This window comes from Canis aureus, chromosome 8 (genome assembly GCF_053574225.1).
Source record: "Canis aureus isolate CA01 chromosome 8, VMU_Caureus_v.1.0, whole genome shotgun sequence".
In the NCBI taxonomy this organism is placed as follows: domain Eukaryota; kingdom Metazoa; phylum Chordata; class Mammalia; order Carnivora; family Canidae; genus Canis; species Canis aureus.
Window position 1 is genome coordinate 68,822,249 of NC_135618.1, and position 19,727 is coordinate 68,841,975.

General features: G+C 56.1%; 2 protein-coding genes and 1 long non-coding RNA gene across 3 annotated transcripts; 1 reads left to right on the forward strand and 2 right to left on the reverse strand.

The window, feature by feature from the left end:
• Window positions 1-1,670: 1,670 nt before the first annotated feature.
• Window positions 1,671-6,250, reverse strand: SPACDR (sperm acrosome developmental regulator). The gene is made up of 3 exons (XM_077907965.1): window positions 5,366-6,250; window positions 4,854-5,177; window positions 1,671-2,139 (listed from the first exon to the last, which is right to left on the reverse strand). Exons 1-3 carry the CDS (start codon window positions 5,417-5,419, stop codon window positions 1,906-1,908), a joined length of 612 nt encoding a protein of 203 aa, XP_077764091.1. The 5' UTR covers window positions 5,420-6,250; the 3' UTR covers window positions 1,671-1,905.
• LOC144319605 (uncharacterized) lies at window positions 5,630-8,168 on the forward strand. The gene is made up of 2 exons (XR_013385378.1): window positions 5,630-5,864; window positions 6,429-8,168. It is a non-coding gene; the product is annotated as an uncharacterized LOC144319605 (long non-coding RNA).
• On the reverse strand, window positions 6,626-17,293 carry TSC22D4 (TSC22 domain family member 4). The gene is made up of 5 exons (XM_077907964.1): window positions 16,799-17,293; window positions 15,325-16,365; window positions 12,868-13,034; window positions 7,713-7,761; window positions 6,626-7,300 (listed from the first exon to the last, which is right to left on the reverse strand). The coding sequence occupies exons 2-5, from the start codon at window positions 16,084-16,086 to the stop codon at window positions 7,091-7,093; spliced, it is 1,188 nt and encodes a 395-aa protein (XP_077764090.1). The 5' UTR covers window positions 16,087-16,365; window positions 16,799-17,293; the 3' UTR covers window positions 6,626-7,090.
• Window positions 17,294-19,727: the final 2,434 nt, after the last annotated feature.

Genomic DNA, 19,727 nt, shown 5'->3' on the forward strand with positions numbered 1-19,727 from the left:
AGTTGCCAACAGCTCCCTTGGCTGTTGGCTGAACTCACCTTCTTCCTTTCCTCCCCTCCCACTCCCAAGACACTCAAGAAGCCAAAGAAAAATGAGGGCAGTATTCCTTCCCACAAGCCCACATCCTCAGGCCTGGATTGGCTCCTGGTCCTGTAGCTACTTGCAAGGCTATTTAACAGTGACGCTCAGGGCCACCTTTCACCCTAGCCCACCGTCCTCTCATTGAAACCTTAAAGTCCCCAGTAGGAAGAGGAGCCTGGGGGCACCTGGGTGGCTGTGGTTGTCTGCCTTCAGCTCGGGTTGTGATCCCGGGGTCCTGTGATCGAGTCCCGCATGGAGCTCCTCTCAGGGACCCTGTTTCTTCCTCTGCCTAGGTCTCTGCTTCTGTGTGTCTCTCATGAACAAATAAGATCTTTAAAAAATAATATTTCACCACAAAGCTGTTGTGAAATCACTTAAAATGAGACCTAAAAGTAGTCACAGTAGAAGCTTAATAAGTGGTGAGAAAGGTTGAGGTGCGGTGGACAGCTAATGGGCTTGGTGCAGCAGAGCTAGAGGGCTGGGGAGCCTGTTGAGCACTTTTGGGAAAGAACACCCGGATTCCCAGCAAGGAAGCCCAAGTCTTCCAGAAAGGGGGCGGGGGGTGTAGTTTGCTGACTTTTCTAGTGAATTGGCGCTTCTAGCAAAAAACGTCCCCGTTGCTCACTACTCCCAGCTTTGCTCACGCCCACCACCTGCTTGCTATTCACACTAACTCCTCGGAGCAAGATCCAGCAGCACAGCCAGCCACACCCTCCCTCCCCCACCTCTCCAACTCCTTCCTCGGGGCCTCTGCTGGCATCCCCTCCTCCAACCCCACGTCACCCCCAAGCCTTGTAAACAAGGAAATCCCCCAATTTCGCAGTCTTGTGAAACATCCCTGCTTCTTGGGGAGCCGTTCCGCGCCGGACAAAGTCCGAGTGGGGACCTGCGGCTCCTCGGTCTCCCCTCGGGTTGCCTCCCGCCCCGCAGCCTCCTCCGAATCGTCACGGCCTCGCGCGGGCCTTCCGCTCCAAGGGCCCAGACTGACACCTTCACCAGCAGCACAGCGCGCAGCCCCGGCGCCCAGACACGAGGCCGCTGCCCCACCCCCGGCCTCGCCGGCGCCCCCGGCCCGCCCACCGCGCCGCCCGGAACCCTGGGAGATGTAGTTCTCGGCCGCTCTCCGCAGGGGCGCGGCCAGCAGGGTCTGCGAGCCTTCCCCGCGACGCGTCTTCAGACCCACTGACTTCACTATGGGGGAGCCCTAGAGCGTCAGAGGGGCTGGGCAGTGGGCTGGCCGCTGGCGCATAGGGTCCAGCAGGTCTCGTTTGCGCTAGGGCCTTGGACAAGTCCCCTAACTTCTGCAAAAGGCCCCATCTTTGTAGGATTGCCAGGGAGAGCCTGGGCTCAGGACCCGGTAGGTACCAAGTTTCTTTAGTAAAGGGATGCTACTGTTACCCTTCCTGGACTGGCAGAGTTGCCAAAGGCAATCAGCCCCTAGAAGTGGGAGGACCCAGGGCCTGGACATGGGGACCCCCACCCCAAACACCCCCCAAGCCCATATATATTTGGGCAAGCACCTGAGATGCCCCTCCCTGCCGGACCGAGTTCCCCTCATTGCCTCTGGCTATCCACAAACACGATCTACATTTACTCAGAAATATCTGATATTTATTTCCCAACATTTTGATAATCTTTCTTACAAATTGAATAAACGGAATGAAGGGGAATAAGTGGGACCCCAGGCCTGGCCTTGGTCTCTGGATAAGAGGTGACAGTATGAAAACTTCTCACCCACAACTCTTGGCCTGCTGCCCTAACCTCTCCTACCAACCTTACCTAAGAGTGAGGTGGGGCTTTTTGGAAGATGTGGGGATCCCCCCCCTACAGGGGACTCCGGGCATCCTGTTTCAGGCCCTGAACTGCTTCAGGTTGGGGGCCAGCATGGGTCCGGATATGGTGCCGCCTCCGCCTCTCCTGCCTGCGGGCCAGCTGTCGTAGCTGTTTCCGGAGGGCCCACAGCACCAGGTACACTTCCCGCAGCATCTCAGCCTCCGGGGTCTCCAGAGGGGACCCAGATTTCATCTGGGAGGAAATGGAGGTAGAACTCACAGAGGACTACGGAAGAGAGAGAAGATGAGCACATGTAAATAGCTGGTGGAGAAACCACTGGTGGAACCATTGCCAGGTGAACAGCAAAGGCTGGTCTAGTTCCACCTCCTCCAGTGGGGCCTAGCTCAGGCACCTCCTCCTTCAGGAAGCATTCCCAGGCTGCAGTAGGTGTTTGTCTCTGCTCTTTTATTTGCCTCATCATACGGCATGCCATACGCTATTTGTTCTGCAGACCTGTTTTCAACATTAAATTTGAACTCCTGAAAGACAGGGAGCATGTCTCACCTATCTTCAACTCCTCACTAGGGTTTCATGGAGATTGTGATAGTATGAAGGACAGGATCGGGGCACTTGGGGGACTCAGCCAGTTAAGCGTCTGCCTTTGACTCAGGTCATGATTTCAAGGGTCCTGGGATCAAGCCCCAAATTGGGTTCCCTGCTCAGGGGGGAGCCTGCTTCTCCCTCTGCCTATGTCTCTGCCTCTCTGTGTGTGTGTCTCTCATGAATAAATAAATAAAATATTTAAAAGAATAATAAAAAATAATAACTAAAATAAAATGAAGGACAGGATTGGGGTGCCTGGGGGGCTCAGTCAGTTAAGCATTTGCCTTTGGCTCAGGTCATGATCCCGGGGTTCTAAGATCCAGCCCTGTGTGGGGCTCTCTGCTCGGTGGGGAGTCTTTGTCCCTCTCCCTCTGCCACACTCCTATTACTAGTGCTCTCTCTCAAATAAATAAATAAATCTTTTTTAAAAATGAAGGATAGAATGGTCCCCTCGACCTGTCTCCACTTCAGAGGTCCCTTGTCACCCCAGGCCTGTATATCCCACTGCTTCCTAGATATCTCCATGCAAATGTCCCACCAACATCTCAACTCATCTTGCCCCAATGCCCTCAACACATCACTTGCACCCCTAAGTCTGCCGAAAACTCCTTCATTCTCCATCCCAGTGGATGGCTCCAGCCTACTCTGACTCTGCCTCTCCCTCCCCCACTTCACCGTCATTCAGTCAACCGACTTGGGACAAAAATTCTACCTCTTAAATACCCTGCCTCTCCTCTTGTCCTTTTCTGACCTGCCCATCACAGGGTGCCAAGTGAACTTTATTATTAGTGCTATAATACTTCATTCAAGGCCAAGGAAGCTGGTTTGGTAGTGATCGAGACACTTCCCTTTTTAAAATTACATTTCTGACTTTGAGATAATTATAGTCAGATCCAGTAGTGAGAAATACTAGAGTCCCTGTATGCTCTTTTTTTTTTTTTTTTTTTTTTTAGATTTTATTTATTTATTCATGAGAGACACACAGAGAGAGAGGCCGAGACACAGGCAGAGGGAGAAGCAGGCTCCATGCAGGGAGCCTGACGTGGGACTCCATCCACCGCTGAGCCACCCGGGCTGCCCTCCGCCCCCCAGCCGCCCCAGTATGCTCTTTACCCAATTTCCCCCAGTAGTAAACTTGCAAAACTGTAGTATAGTATCATAGACAGGATACCTGACATCCATACAATCCAGTGATATTCACAACCACCCCCACCCCCACAGCTTACACTCATTTGTGTGCATGTGTGTTACATTCTACCCAATTTTCTCTCACATATGCAGATTCATGTATCCAGCTAACATACTCAATATACAGAATATTCTCATCACCACAAGAATTCCCCATGTTGCCCTTTGATAACCAACCTACCTGGTCCTTGCAACCACTAAACCATGAATCGAGTCTCCATTTCTAGAATTTTGTTATTTGTAGAGTGGTATATAATATAAATAGAATCATACAGTACGTATATATAACCTTTAGGGATTTGTTTTCACTAGGCATAATTCCTGAGACTCATCTAAGTTGTTGGGTGTATCAGTAATTTGTTTCTTTTTATGGTCTAGAAGTATTCCACCAGTATGGATACATCACAGTTTAACCATTCCCCCACTGAAGGACATTCGGGGTGGTTTTGGCTCTTACAAATAAAGCTGCTCTGAACATTCATGCAAGGATTTTTGTGTGAACATAAAGTTTCGTTTATCTAGGATAAATGCCCAAGAGTACAACTGCTTGGCATATGATGATTGCATGTTTAATTTTATAAGAAACTACCAAAATGTTTCCAGAGTGGCCACACCACAATTACGAGAGACGGTAAGCTTTCTAAATTAAAATCTGTGTCACTCCTCCACTCAAATGTCTACAAGGGCTTGCATTGCTCTAAGGGTCAAATCCAAACTCCACAGATGGCCAACCACTCTGCCTTATACAAGCTGGGCCTTGACCTCAGGACTGACCATACCCATCGTATTGGGCCAGCACCCCTCTGACCACAGCCCACTTGCTATTCTGTCTTCATGGAATACTCCCTTCACTCCCTCCTCACCCCACTCCAAGGCAGAGTCAATCCTTCAGGTGTCAGCTTCATCCTCTCTTCTGCTGCGAAGGCTTTCCTTGACTCCAACTCTGGATTAGATGCCCTGCTCCTGAGCTACCACAGACCCCTGACTTCCCATGTTACGCCCCTAAGATACTGAACCTATAATGCCTATGACATTGTCTGTAGATCCCTTAGCCTGGGTAAATCTTGTTCATCATGTATCCTCCATTGCCTATCTCAGTGCCTGAGAGGCATACAATATAAATGTTAACCGACTGGAGGAAAGAATGAGTCACAGGGGATCAGGGAGGGTGGAAGGACCCCTGGGAACCAGAGAAATAGGATGCTGACCTTCCAGGTACACATTTGCCAGCCGCTCTGTAGGGCCGAGCCCATGAGCATGGATACAGACTTTACAGCTGTCCGCGGCAGCTGCAGCAGGGATCGGCCCTCACATCTCTTCTCCACCTCAGCCTTCTCTGTTGATTTGGCCAATGTGAAGGGATCAGCCACCTTGGCGGTCTCCTCTGTCTTGGAGACCTTAGCCTCTTCACAGGGCTCGACCAACTTGAAAGTCTCAACCACCTTGGGGGTCTTCTCCACCTTCAAAGCACTTTTCTGGGAGTCATGGTGTTCCAAGATGGTTGACTTAGCTTTGTGTTTCCAGAAAAAAACCTAAGAACAAGATAGGAAGGAAAGAGACAAAAGGGGGGGCATGGTGGTTGATAGAAAGGCAAGCACAGAGGGGAAGGGGCAGTGGATGTCCCCACCTCCTCCCCAGCTGGGTTTCCAGGACCTAGAGGTCACTGACCGGCACCTCCAATCCCAGCAGGTCATGAGGAAGGGCATGCTCTGAAACTCACCCAGCAAGTAATCTTTCGCCAAATCCATCGGAAGAACCTCATTACCACAGCCATTTCTCCCAATAGACGAGCACCAAGTAGGGGGCAGGACAAACATTTGGTACAAAGGGTGGAAGGGAACAGACTGCAGGCCAATGGCCACCACCCGAGGGGTCTCTCAGGAGCTTTTGGTACAACCAAGAAGAAAGAAATAGAGAATCCAGGGGGAAAGCTTTCACCAATGACTCATCCTAAGTCTTTCCTCCCCTCCCTGAGACAGGGAGAGGAGTCAGAGTGGATGAGAACTCAGAGGAAGGCAGAGTTCTAGCCCATTGTGAGAGCCTACCTGGCCCTGACCTCCCCACCAAGGCCCTTTCAGGACCCCGGGAGCCAATCCTTGTGTCCTTAGCCCTCCTATCTCAGGTCCAGGGAAGGGGAACTAATATTTACTGAGCGCCTGGTACTCACTGGCCATTTCCCACGTATGATGTCATGTAATCATCATCATCACAGCCCTCTGGTAGGTATTGTACCCATGAGGAAGCAGAGATATGGAAAACGCAAAGAACCTGCCCAAGGTCGTAAATCTAGGGAGCTTTGGGGCAGGAAGTCCAACCTGGGTCAGCCTCTAGCCTCCCACTCTCTGGGTCTGAGGCCAGGATGCTCCCAGGCGGAGGCTGCTGCCTTCCCCCAACCCTTCCCCACTAGATGGGGTCCTTCTCTCTACCTGCCTCTGCTGCCTGGGACAGAAGCCCAGGCATGGCTGTCAGGGAGGGGCCGCTCACCCACAGCCAGCTGAGGGTGGAAGCCACGGAGGCCAGCCAGGCCTGGCGAGGGCACCGTGTGCCCGGGGAGCCTGGCCCACACCCAGAGCTGAGACAAGGAGCCCATTCAGGACCCCCCAGCCCCGCCCCCCCCAGCCTCCACCGGGATCCATCCCGCAGAGGGGACACACTGGGAAGCTGAGGGTGGATCCTGCACAATCACCAAAGGCCTCATTGTTTCCCTGCCTGCCCCCCCCCCCCCAGCACGTGGGCTGACGCCCCTCTCCCTCCCTCCGCCTTGCCTGCCTACCCCTTCCCAGGACCTGGGCTGCTGGCTCCCTTTGGATCCTTGGTGCACCCCCCACCCCCCACAAATCTTTAGACTACTCTGAGCCACATTCAACCTCCCCAGTCTGGACAAGATCTCCAAGGGAACCCACAGTTTCAGTCTTTCCCCAAGTGGAAAAGCCACTGCAGGCCCCATCTGGACACAAGCAACAAGATGCCAACCTCCAGATTCAAGTTTCTTCAGATTTTTTAATTATAATTATTATTTTAATAACAACCTGAATCCCAGAACTTGCAGACTGTCCATACTCCCTCCCTTGGGCAGAGGAGAATGGGTACTTTGAGGGAACAAGGTGGGGATGGGGTGTCCGCCCGGGAGACTCCAACTCGCCCAGACATCTACTGCCAGGGTTCCCAGAACACTGACACCTCGGGAGTGGGGAGGAGGGCTCTATCTAACACCCTATCCCGAAGCCCTCCCTCCTCCTTCAAGGCCTGGGGATGCCGCTGCCCAGTCCCTGGGCATTAGGGGGAGACTGAGGAAGAGTGGGGGGACAGGCTGATTCTGAGCCTTCAACTCCCATCCCCAGGGATCCGGAGGCATTAAAGCTGCATAGGAAGTGGGGGTGGGCAGCTGGCACAAGGCCTGGTAGCTGTGGCAGCCCCCAAAGGCACATTGTGAGGGAAGGGAGGCTCAGACGGAGGGCCCATTGGGCGCAGAGGGCCCCAGCCGTGGGACTCCCGAGGAGGGCAGCTGGGCCAGCTGCTCAGGGCTGGCCAGGGCACGCAGCAGTCCATTCTCCTGCTCCAGCGCGGCATTCCGCTCGGCCAGGTCTCGGATCTGCTCCTTCAGCACCTCCACCTCCTCCCGGACCGCAAACATGAGGTGGGACTTCACCAAGTCCTGGGAGCCCAGGGACAGACAAAGAGTCAGGGGTCCTAGACCTCCCCAACCTCATCCCTGCCCAGTGCCTTGAGGGCTTAGGTATGAGAGATGCCCCTGCCCCCAAATGATGAAGTACCACTGGAGAAGCAGCAAAGCAGGGATGAGGTGGTGGTGGTGGGGTGGCGGGAGGCACGATGTGCAAGGATGCCGCAAAGAGACAAGATCAGGGCTTGAAGACAGAGATGGGGGCCAGGCCAGGGGCCAAGGGAAATCAGGAGTTCCAGTGGAGACAAGAGGGTGTGAGAACCCAAGGGAACCCAGCTGGGAGTAGGCTGAGGGGCTAGGAGTCCGAATTCCCTAATGAGGACAACAGGGGTGGGGCAGCAGGACGTGAGCCAGAACCTCCTGGGACCAAGATGGCTTCTCTTACCATGGCTTGTTCGATCTTGTTGTCAATGCCAACCAGGCTTCCGGAGCCGCTGGAGAGACACAGGGAGTTGAGAGGTGAGGAGGAAGAGTAGGTGCCAAGCCAGGTGTCTGGACACCCCAGCCGGCTGCCTTCCAGGTGCTTCTCAGAGCAGGCTCTGGCCTCCTCCACAAGCCCCGTTCACTGTAGCCTCCCGCCCACACCCCTGCCTGTACCTGTGACAGTAGAGAATCAGGGAGAGGAGGGTTTTGTCCATCCCCTGGCGGGGTGAGGGCAGCTGCCCAGGCACCCCCAGGCCCCGGTGGGGTGGGGGTGCAGATGCCCCCCGGATGGGGGATGCTCCCCGAGGGGAGCAAGGAGAGGAGACACAGCCCCTTTTTCGGGGAGGCCCTGGAACCATCCCCACCATGCGCGTCTCATAAGATGACACCAGGGACTTGACAGAGATGCCTAGCTGGGCCATCCCCAAGGGAAAGGGCTTTAGGCTGTATCAGAAGGGCTGCCTGGGGGGCTCAGAGCCCCCCGGGGCAGAACAGGGTCTAGCTGGTGCCAGGCAGGCAGAGAGGAGACAGTGCCTAGGGGGTGCTGGTCTGAAAGATATACACCGCCCCCCACGGCAAAGCCTGGCTGCGATTGGCTCCTCAGGGACACGGGGACCCCCTCCCACTGACTCCATGGTGGGCGGGAATTCCCAGACATGGTCAGTGCCAGTGTCCCCTTCTTACCCTGGCACCAGTCCCAGAGCAGAGGGAAGGCGGCAGGCTGAAGGAAGTCAGCTGGTGGGCTGGGTCAGGGGAGGGGCATGAAGGGTGAGGGACAGCCTGGCCTTGGGAGACCTACCCCCACCTCACCCAGTTCTGTCCCCTATGGGCTAATACTGTCCTCCCTCACGCCCTCAGCTCCACTAGGCTGGGATGGCGGGCATTTCTGATATACTTGTCATCTTCCTTGGACTGTAAGCACCCAACCCCCACTCCCATCCCAGATGCACAAAGCCCACATCATGGGTGACCCCAGGGGCCTGGGCAGAGAGCATCTCCCACCTCCCACAGTGAGGAAGAAGAGAAGTGGAAAGATTACTAAAGCAACGAAAACAGCCCCAAAAGACAAGAACAGCCTATGGATCTGGAACCTGGGTCTTGAGTCTCAGGTCTTGGAGGGACCAGAGGCTTTTGAGGAGAGGTGAGAAGCAGGAATCTAATTCCCAATTTAGAGCAGGGGCTTTGAAGACCCTTGAGAGCAAATGAAAGGGGAGAGCCGGTCTGGCTGCAGTTTGCTAAATGGCCAGCAGAGGTCGACTCAGGCCTGGCTGAACGGTTCCCAGGGCCAGCCTCTGGATACCGCCAGCGTGTCCTGCCTGCCTGAGGCTGAGGGCCTGCTGCACAAGCCTTTCTACCTTCTATCCCCCAAGACTCCCTCTTGTTACCACCCAGGTCTCAGGCTCCTGCTTCATCCCAGGGCTCACGACCCACCCCTGTCCTGCTTCTCCCTCAGCCACCTCAGCCCTAGGGCCAGCTCCACACCCAGGCTCCCCTCAAGACTGCAGGATCCATCCTGTCCTCAAGCCCCCAGCTCTGTCCCTCCCAGAGTGAGGCAGTCTCCACATGCTGCACCCCTGTTCTCTGGTGCTCCCCTATCAAGCCCTTTCTCCTGATTGCCAGCTCATACTCACTATCCTGTGGGGGGAATTAGCCCTCAATTCAAGGTGACCCTTGGGTGAGGCCCTGCAGCCAGGAAGGCAGCACGAGGGAGCTGGGATTTTTCCATTTCCTGTCCAAGCTCTGGGTGCAGAAGGCGCTGACAAGTGGAGTAACCAAGGGGGTGACTGGGCCTGAGAGAACGGTACACTGTAGGGTGAGGAAAGGACACTGGGATTCTCAGGTTTGGGGTGGGGAATAGGACAAATTTAAGAGTGGAGGGTGAGCTAGCCAGCTGGAGTGCCAGGGAGGTTTTCAAGCTATTTTGATCTGAGACACTTGGGTAAAGCCTGGGCAACCATAGGACACATACCCCCTCCCCACCCACCCACCCCCACCCTATACACACAGACAGAGACCAAAGAGGGGAAGATTCACAGGAATAGGAACACTGGCCTTGCTTGGCAGACACCCAGGTAAAGATGCCAAGTAAGTTGTTCTTGCCAGAAATAAAGAAATAATACAACAATAAACATTTGTTGGCTGATAGATGACTATCTCCTGTTTGTCCAGTGCTGGTGAGTTTTTGACAGCACTTTCCACTGTCACATTCTAACGTTAACACTTCAAGGGACCAGGACTCCAGCTGGCAACTCAAACCCTCCCTTTGAGAGCCTCTCCACCCCCACCCCACCCTCACCCCAAGTAAGTAAAAAGCAGGTGCTGTGCTGGAATTCCCAGGGCAGAGTCAGGACCCTGAAGCTTGGAGTTGGCTGGGTGGGATCAGCTCCCACCACAAGCCCAGAGGCAACTGTGTGAATAAGAACAGGATGCCCCCTCCTTCAAGACACTTATTGCCATCTTGGGGAAAATTGTCATGACTTCAAGTGTTGGTGATAATGACTTCAAATGTGAATGGTGCCCCCTGGGGTTAGGCATGCATGATAGGCACAGCTGAGGACTGGCCCTGCAGGACTCTTGGGTCTTGGAACAAGGATAGCTCTAGAGGCCGGTCTTCCTTTTTGAAGGTCAGATGAAACTGCCTCAAAATGAGGATCCACCTGGGAGAGGTGGAAAGGTTCTAATCCTCGGGACAAGGGCCAGCCCTGCTCTGAGGAGCCCGTAGGGGATGGGCCTGAGGCCAAAGAAGTGGCATCCGGCTGCCCTCTCTATACTACTCCCTCCCGGATCTGTGGTGTCTTTGGGGTGGGGCTAGGCCAGAGCGTGGGGGTGGGGGGGAGGGAGGGGTGGCTCCTTGCCCAGCTTAGGAGAGCTGTCCCTGCCCCTGTCCTGGAGAGAAAGGGCATCCTAGAAATGATTGCCTCCTCCTTGATTCTTGGGACACAGGCATCCCAGTAAGAGAATGGAGAATGTGGCTTTGGGGTCAGACCCAGGTTCTGAATGCTATCCTGGTATCTACTAGCTCGGTGACCTTGGGCAAGTTCCTAAAACCTTCCTCCTCTGACTTGCATTCAGCTTCTTCATCTGGAAAGTGGGGATCATGAGGTTGCTTCAGTGAGATAAAAGGTAGCACCCGACCCAAAGGAGAAGCACTGGATAAATAAATGTACCTTTTCTTTCCCAAGTCTCTGGGATTCATTCCTTATAATGCCTGGATCCCCAAGGCTGGCCATCTACCCACCCATCCATTCGTCCATCCATCCACTTATTCAAGTACCTCCTGACTGCCAGGCCCTGTTGGAAACATGAAGGCTCTTGACACCCAAAAGCACGTGTGCATTCACCATTCACCAGGCACCCTCTGTTCTCTGAACCCCAGATTCTGAGATTAGCAGGCATCCCCAATTCCCCATCTGGGATCCAGGCACTTAATCCCCAGCCCACTTTCCCTCTTGAAAGGGAGGTTCCAGGCCACTCAGACCCTGTTCTTGGACCAGCTCTGGGCACACCAGAGAGATGAGGTGGGAGCTACAATGCCTCATTCCAGGGGACCAAGGGGGTGGCCCAATCCAATCCTACCTACCTGCCCAGTAGGGTGGGGCAAGAGAGGGGCTGGGCCAGGCTGGAGCCCCAGAGGCTCAGAGTGGAGCAGGATAAAGTGGAGGCTGGGTGCCTGACCGGTCAGACTGGGGTGTGGGGAGGGGGTGGAACAGAGGGAGGGAGGGAGGGGACAAGCCAAAAGAATAGAGTTGAGGAGGCTCCTGGAGGGCAGAGCCCTCTCAGAAGCAGCAGGAGGTTGGGCTCTGAAATCAACAGGGGTGGGGAGGGATAGGGAGCCCTCCTGCCAGGGAACCTCCCAAGTGGGAGGGAGTAGGGGTGGGAAGCGCTGAGAATAGCAGCAGTGGGGGCAGGTGACTGGCTGGGCCCTGGCCAACCTCACACCTCGCACATTCCTGAGAGCTGGGAGCCCAGCGGCGGCCCTGCCCTGCCCCACTGTGTCCCTCATTCTCCACCAGCCGCCACCAGGGCCCTGGCCCTCCATCCCACCCCACGGCCCCGCCAACCCTTCTCCTTCCTCTCCCCAAGGCCACAAGCCCTTTCCCTTGGTGAGACTCACTCCCTCATTCTGGGAGGGGCGAGGGGAGGGGATCGCAACACGCGAGGGGAGGAGGGGAAGGAGAGACTCCCTTCAGGACAAGGTCCCCCCCAACACCCACAAAACTCAGGGCTAAGCCCCGCCCTTTATTTTCCTTCCAAACAGGAAGTCCCTCCCCCAGGCCTCCAGCAGGAAGTCCCACTCCTCCCTCCAAAATAAAAGTGGTGACTCCCCAGCCCTTCTATCAGGACCCGGCCAGAAGGGAGCAGCCGCCCTATCAGACTCGCAATTTCGTTCCTCCCTTTTCGGCTCGCTGACATTCCTATGTTGAAACCTGGCCCTCGAAACAGGAAGTTCTGCCCACCGTTGCCTCCAAACTGAGCAGACGGTCTTCCCTGAAGGACAAAGCCCGTTAGATGGTGCTCTCCTGCGTCCCCGCTGCGTCCCCCCTGCGTCCCAGAGCCCAGTGCTCCAGGCGCTCCCCCGGGCTCGGGCTCGGGCTCGGGCTCGGGCTCGGGCCTCCTGGTCTCCCTCGCGCAGGGGGCAGAACCTCAGGCACCACGAGGTCCTAGGATCCTGAAGTAGTGCGCATGGTCTCTAGGGATGTTACTTCACACAAAGGCAGGAGTGCCATTTCCCTCTGCAGGGAGAGGGAGGTAGGAACGAGAGGAGACCCACTCTCTATTCTCTCCAGAGCATTTGCCAGTAAATTCTTCGGGTTGGCCAAATGATCGCTAAATCTGCAAGAGCTCTGGAATTTGACAACAATGACTCCCTTCAAAGTCTTAAAAAAAAAAAAAAAAAAAAGTCTATGATTTGACAATCCTAAGCCAGGGAGTCCCACCCAGCCCTCTCCACAGAGAAGGAGTGGGTCCCAAATCAACTTTGCCCAGTGGTTGTGCCAACACCAGGTTTTTCTGTTGAAGAGGCCCTCTCCCAAGCTTAACTTAGGGGAAGGACACCTACCAGGCACTTTCAGGCGGCCATCCCAGGTGCTGGGCGGGGGGACCCAGAGCCCACCTACCTATCATCATCGCTGTCCAGGTGGCCACTGATGGCCAGCATGGAGCGGGCCAGGCTTAGGCTCTGGGCTGCTGCTGCTCCAAAGGGGTCTGGAGACTTGTGAACCAGACTGGCATCGGGGAACAAGTAGAGGGCTGGGGAGCCAGGGCGAGAGTCGAGTGGGGGCACCTGGAGGCAGAGAGGTAGGAACCATCACATCCAGTGCAAGAAAAGAACCAGCCACCTTGCAACCTGCCTAGTAGTCAGCCTCCTCATCTCTCCCCATGTATCTCTGCTCTCTTCGAGGACCCAGGGGTCCTGCCCCCAGGGCCCTTTCTTCCCTGGGTCTACTGGAGGCAACTAGGCAGGTATCAGAGTAAAGGAAACAATGTCCATCCTGAGGACTGGGTGAGCAGCTTCCAGAAAGTGGTTCGTGGTGTATCAGAGTACCAGAGAGGGGCTCTGGTCTGTACTCTAGCACTCTTCTACCAGCTGAACCAGGACCCCCAATCAGAGGCTAGGCAGAAAGTGTCTGCCTTCTGTCACCTGACTTTTTAAAAGCCACTTGAATATCACTTCCTCAGAGAGGCATTTCCCCATCATTCGACTAGTGAATTCCACTGAACTGTTCTATTTTATTTTTAGAGCACTGAATAGTATCTGAAATTAAAGTATTTTTGCCTCCCTGCTGTTAGAAGGTAAGCTCCAGAGGGCAGAGCTTATAGTTTGTTCAATAGCTATTTGTAGAATGAATGAATCCTCAGAAGCCGGTCCTCCTCCCACCCCACTCTATCCATTCTAGCCTCTTCTCTCAAACTTCTCAGATTCAGGTGAAGTTCTGCTCCTGCGCTGGGCCCTGGGGCAGGGAGGGTGGTTGGATTGCGGAGATGGGGGGAGGCGGAGCCCGGGCACAGACCCACACAGCCCAACAGGCACTGGGGGTGGCTGCAAAAGGGCGGGGGCCACAGGAACAAGCCGCCTCTGTGAGGCCCCAGGAGGCCCCTGCTTCTCGGAAAAGCCAAGAACAGAGAGTCCAGAGCGGTTAGAGGGCCGGAGCAGAGGAAGGGGGCCCAGGTGGTGTCCCCCCAGCCTTCCTCTCAGCCTCACTCTTGAGAGGGAAGAGGCATGGGGGAGTGTGGAATGGAGCCAGACTTCGGGGCCAGGAAAAAGCAGCACAGATGCATGCACACAGGGAGGGATCGGGATGTGGGGGAAAGGAAAGGGTTCTGAGGGCACTGAGGACAGAGGGGCAGGGTCTGCAGGCCCAAGGGAAGCTCAGACAGGGCTTAAGGACACAGAGAGACTGGAGCAAAGGGGGCTTGCTCTGGAAGAGCAAGAGAACAGGGACTAGAAAAGGAAAGAGCATCTTCTCCCCTGGGGTAGGAATTTAATGAAAGCTCCAGAAAAGTAGGGGGCGCAGCATGAGATATGTGAGTTTGAGGCCAGGAGGGGGTGGGGGGAGCCGGTCCTGACCGGTCCTGACAGGGCCCAGACATCCAGTCCCAGGTTATTTTTATACTGTGGTTTGTGCCCAAGGCCAGGAAGGGGGAAAAGTTCTCATCCTCACACTCCCTGCCCTCGCTCCTGAAGTCCAAGGTGTTATTTTCTCCTTCAGGACAGACACATCCATCCCCCACATCCCTGGCGGCCCACCCTCACCCCAGGGACCCAGGCATCCTGCCCCCCAGCCCAGACTTGTTCCTCTTTTGGAGACAGGAAGCAGAAAGACCAGAGGATTTAACTCTTTCTCCACTGCTTCCTGCCTCTCTCCCACTCCCTGGTGGCCACCCCCAGTTATCAATCATGGAGAGGCCTAGATGCAGGGGAGCGGAGACAGGGGCCTGAGGGCAGAAAGGACACACCGCCAAGCCCTCCATCCCACCTAGTTCATCACGTCCTTGGAGAAATATGACTTGGGACAAAGCTGCAGATGGGGCTGGGATGAGTGGCTAATAAGAAGACAGACCGTCACCTTTGGAATGGTGCGTGGTGCGGCCAGGGAGACTTTCTTTTTACCCCTCCCCACCAACCTGGACAGCTCCTCTCCCAGAGGCCCAAGCACCTACCCCCATCTGGGACCTCCATCCCCCATGCCTGAAGCCAGAAGGGGTGAAACCAAGACAGAAGGTGAGGGCCAAAGTGTGAAGCCGACATCTCTGTGATGGCGAGACAGCACTAAGCTATAAGGAAACAGAGATGGAGGCCAAAGGTAACAAAGGCTGAAGAGAAAGAAAGAAGGTGCAGGATATAGGGGAAGAGGGAGCCTGAGAAAGAAAACAAGGCTGCATGAAGAGGAGGATGGACTACTTCCCAGGAAGAGGGCAAGAAGAGAAAAGAGGGACAGACACGTGTTGTTGGAATGGGGAGAGGGTGGTAAGGAGGTGGAGGCAGGGAGGCCCAAGCTGGAGGTTAGGCCCAGGCCCAGATGAACAAGCACCACCCCTCAGGTGTCTCCCTGACCCCAGAACCCAGCTCTTACCTGCCCCATCTCCTCTGGAGCAACCAACTCCATCCTCAGCCGCAGGGCTCCATCCTTTGATCGGGATAGTGGAGGGGTCCCTGTTGCTGAGCCCCCAGCCTCCACTTCCACCCTCAGGGAGGGCAGGGGCGTGGCAGCCCGGGAGGGGCCGGCGCTATCCCCTGTCCTGGGCTCTGGGGGACGCTGCTGGGGTGGGGAGGCTGACAGAGGGGGTGTCTCCACCTTGGCTTTACCAGGTACTGCCAGCTGGCCCAGCCCCCGGGTTAAGGAGCGGGCCTGAGGTCCAGGGGAGGTAGGGGGCGGCCGGAGCCAGGAGGTGGGGCCCTGAGACAGGCCTGGCTGCGGGGTTGGGGCACCCAGGCCCAAGCTGGCCAGCTCCAACCTGGAATCCAAAGATCGGCCCCCAGTGCCCCCCGAGGCCCCTCGAACTCCTTCCAGGAGCCGGCTGAAGCCAGGGGTCTCCAGGTCTCTCTCGTAAACATCCACACACGTCCAACGGCCTCGACGATAAGGCTCTCCCAGGCCATGGGGCAGCTTTACCACCCGGAAACGGGAGGCGGGGGCCCCAGGTGGTGGGGAGCCGTTCCGGGGGGTGCTTTTGCCCCCTGGCTCGGGGCTGGGCTCCCCGTTAGGCAGACGGGGTGGGGGCGCGGTGGGGCCCGGCAGGGCAGGGGGCTCTGAAGACCCTGGGCTCCCTGGGCCCTCATAGTCCGTGGTGACGCTGGTGATTTGAAAACTACTCTTCTTCTTGCCCCCACTCATGGTCCCTGGGGCTCAGGACTCGGCCAAGGTGGGCAGGGGGTGCAGCTGGGGCTCCTCCAGGGGCTCAGGCACCCCTGGAACAGGGGGGCCACATGGCGGGGGCATCAGGGCCCCTGGGGACATCTGGGTCCGACATGGCAGGAGGGCTTTGCAGGAACTGGGGGTACTTGGCTGGTAAAGGGAGCACAGGGCAGGGGAGGTGGCAGGAGGTGGGGGCAGGGGCAGGGGCAGGTTTTTCCTGCCCCTGGCGCTGCCCAACTCCAGAGCTGAGTTTGCAAACTGGAAAGAGAGAGAGAGAGAGAGAGTGTGTGTGTGTGTGTGTGAGAAAGCAGTGGGCAGGCCACCTCTGGGGCTTCCTCTCTGGGGAGCAGGATGGGGGAGGAAGGGGAAACCACCAGAGACGCAGAGACAAAGAGACTGGCAGAGACGATTGAGACCAGGAGATCCCAGCGGTCCCACAGAGTAGGAAGGGGCGGCCCAGACCAAAGTTGGGCATTTCTTGCCTGGGATTCAGACTCACAGGACCGAGTCGCCCGACAGCAGGAGGGGGCTCCAGGGCCTTGGACGAGCAGGGGTGAAGCAGCTCCTCGGTCGGCCCCGCCGCCGGGAGGCCTCTGCCGAGTGTCCAGGCTGCCCGCACCCCAGCTCCCCGATCCCGGGCAGGCCCTGCCCCGCTGCCCCAGCGCCCCGCCCAGCCAGCCCAGAGCCCTACCTCTCGGCCTCGGCCACCGAGCTGGGCCGGGGGTCCCGGAGCCTACGATGTCGGGCTGTCCTTCCCGCGGGGGGCGCGGCGGCGATCAGGGGCTGTCCGCTTCTCTTCGGGGGCCGCACTTCGCCCCGCAAGGCATCTTCGTAAAAAGTTTGCTCGCCAGAAAAGAAGGAACCCCCGCCTCCTTGGTGGAGCCCAGGCGCGGCCTCCGAAGCCCCAAGGGTCCCGGGACTGGTGAGGGAAGAGGCGGCTCTGCCCCCACCCCGATCCTCCAGGTGGAGCCGCCTGGGTGGCTGGGGCGAGCAGGTCTCTCAAATCTCCTCCGCGTGGAACCGCTGGGTCTCTCTCCGCTCCTCGGCTCTTCTCTCCGGTCTCTCTGCCTTTCTCTTTCTGGGCTGTTGACAACCCCCACACCAGGAAGTCCTGCCTCCTCGGGCCTGCTGACTGCTCCTCTCCTCCTCCTCCTTCCCCTCTTCCTCCCCTTCCTCCGCCCTCTCTGCCTCCTGGGGCTCCCGGCCAGCTGGCCCGGGGCCAGGCCTGCCACCACCTCTGCTGCCACTGCTGCTGCTGTTCCTGCCCCCCCCCCGCCCCCCCCGCAACAGGCTTAACCCCACACCTGCTGGGCCCCAATCCTGCGTTTCCTCGGAGGGAGGGGCCGTGGAGGGCAGAGAGAAAAGGGGAGGAGTTTGCCGGGGGGCCAGGGATTCCCTTACTTGTAGGCACTTGCTGCCATTGGCCTACGGAGAGAGCAAGAACTTGCCAACCAGGGGCTCTGCTGGGTGCCCGCCACCCCATAAGCTGCTGCTCAGCTCTTGCCATATCTTCACTGGTGTTCACAGTAACTCTATGAGGAAGGTTCCGTTATTCTTTCCTGTCTTTATTTTAAAACGTGGATTATGATGACAATTTGCAAATGGGCCCCCAGTAGAGAGAAATGATAAACTCCCAAGTCCCCATCGTGCAGTTTCAACAATGATCAGCTCACAACCAACCTGGGTTCTTCTATACTCCCAATGCCTCTTGTTGTGCTGTGCTGGAGTATTTTTTAAAAATCCCAGGCACCGTATTATCCCTCTTCTTAGATGTGGATATTGAGACCCAGAAGGTTCCGAGAGGCTGTCAGTGGTACAGCTGGAACATTCTACACACTCAGGTGTGCCCTTGTCTGGCCCCTATATAAAGAAACAAAGAGATGTATTCAGAAATGTGCTGACTTGCACTTTCTCTCCAACCCTGGTCACACACACATGTATACATAATGTACACACAGATGCACCTGAGGACAAGCCCTACCCGCCCACCTCTCCCATCCCATCCCTTCTTTGCTATTGGAGAAGCCACACACACACACACACACACACACACACACACGAAGGCCTTACCGAATTACCCAATGCCTGGCATGAAAAAATAACCCTCTGATGGCCACTTTCTCTTTTATGGCACCCTCAACCAACAATCTGAGCAAGAGCAGGGTTGAAAAGCCACATCTGCCTTCACTCCTAGCTTTGGAAGGAATTGGATTCTAATTAATTTTGGTCAGATGGAAGTATTCTTGAGCATATTGAAAATTTCTCATATTTGCCTGCTTTATATAGTTATTTCATGGACTATAAACAGTCGGGGGCAGAGATGGGGTAGGTTTTGAGCTTCAGCGTTTCCGCGGGAGGAAACAGAGGCTCACAGGTAGTCAGTTATTTGCCCGAGGCCCCAGAGCTAGTATTTGATGGCATTGAGACTAGGACTGGGCTGACACATCCCTCCCTCTTCAGCTTTCGCTCATGGAAATTTTTAACCATTCTTCAGGGTTAGGGAAAAACAAAATGATGCCTCCTGCCTGGATGTTTATATATTTATTCTGCATTTCTTTGTTAAAATGCATCTGCACTCCTTGCCTCTCTCCCTTCACAGTAACACAGCTGGGTCCCAAGGCCTCCCAAGTCCTGAGGTCGAGGAGGCAGCCTCCCACACAAGTCCCCCACCACCACCCCCAACTCGTTCCCCTCTGGCAATATTCAGAACACCGCCAGGCTGCTCCGCCCCCAGATCCTCCTTTCGGCGCTGACACGCTACAAACTATTCAAAATTTATCTTTGGACCCTCCCCTTCCCACCAACTCTGAGCATCAAGTTGGACTCCTCCGTGTCTGCCTGCCTGGGACATTGCTGGTCTCTGTAGAAATGTTTATTGAATGAATAAATAAAAATTCATTCACACTAAGGTGCAAATGTGAAAGGACTGTTTTGTATTTTGTGTTCCATCTCCTGGGAGCAATAATCGCCCTTTAATGTATTTTACGGCTTACAAAGCTCCCCGTATTAATTCTTTTGCGCCCTCAACAACGTTATGGAGGTAGATACGAGGCATCTCTCAGAGAGGTGGTGTGATTTGCCCAAAGCCACACAGCACACCTGCAACGATTTGCCATATAAAGTAACGGGCACAGGTTCCGGGGATTAGAGGTGGCTATCTTTTGGGGGTCCATTTTTCAGCTACTTAAGCGTAGAACCCAGGTCTTCTTGCAGCTAATGTGTGGCAAAGGGATTTCCGAGGGAGGATTTCTCAGGGCTAAAGAGAAAGGTGATGCGGCGTTGAGGAGGGGGCGCGAGGTCGCGACCCTGAGCGGCCGCCTCGACCGCACCGGGGCGGTTGCCGCTGTGGCCCGTCCGAGGCCGACCGCCGGGGGCACCCAGGACCTGGCGGGAGGCGCCATGGGGTCAGAGGTTACTGGGAGGATGACTTGAGCCGCTCGGGCGGACTGGCGGGAGCCTTTGAGCCCAGGCGGTGGAAAGAGGTCCGGGCGCCCGGGAAGCTCCAGGCACAGGCGACCGGCAGCAGGAGAGCCAGCTGCAATGCCCTCCCAGCACCTGCAGGGCGGCAGGAAGAGGGGCGCAGCCAAGGGAGCACGCCCCCTGCTGGGCAGAAACGCGGA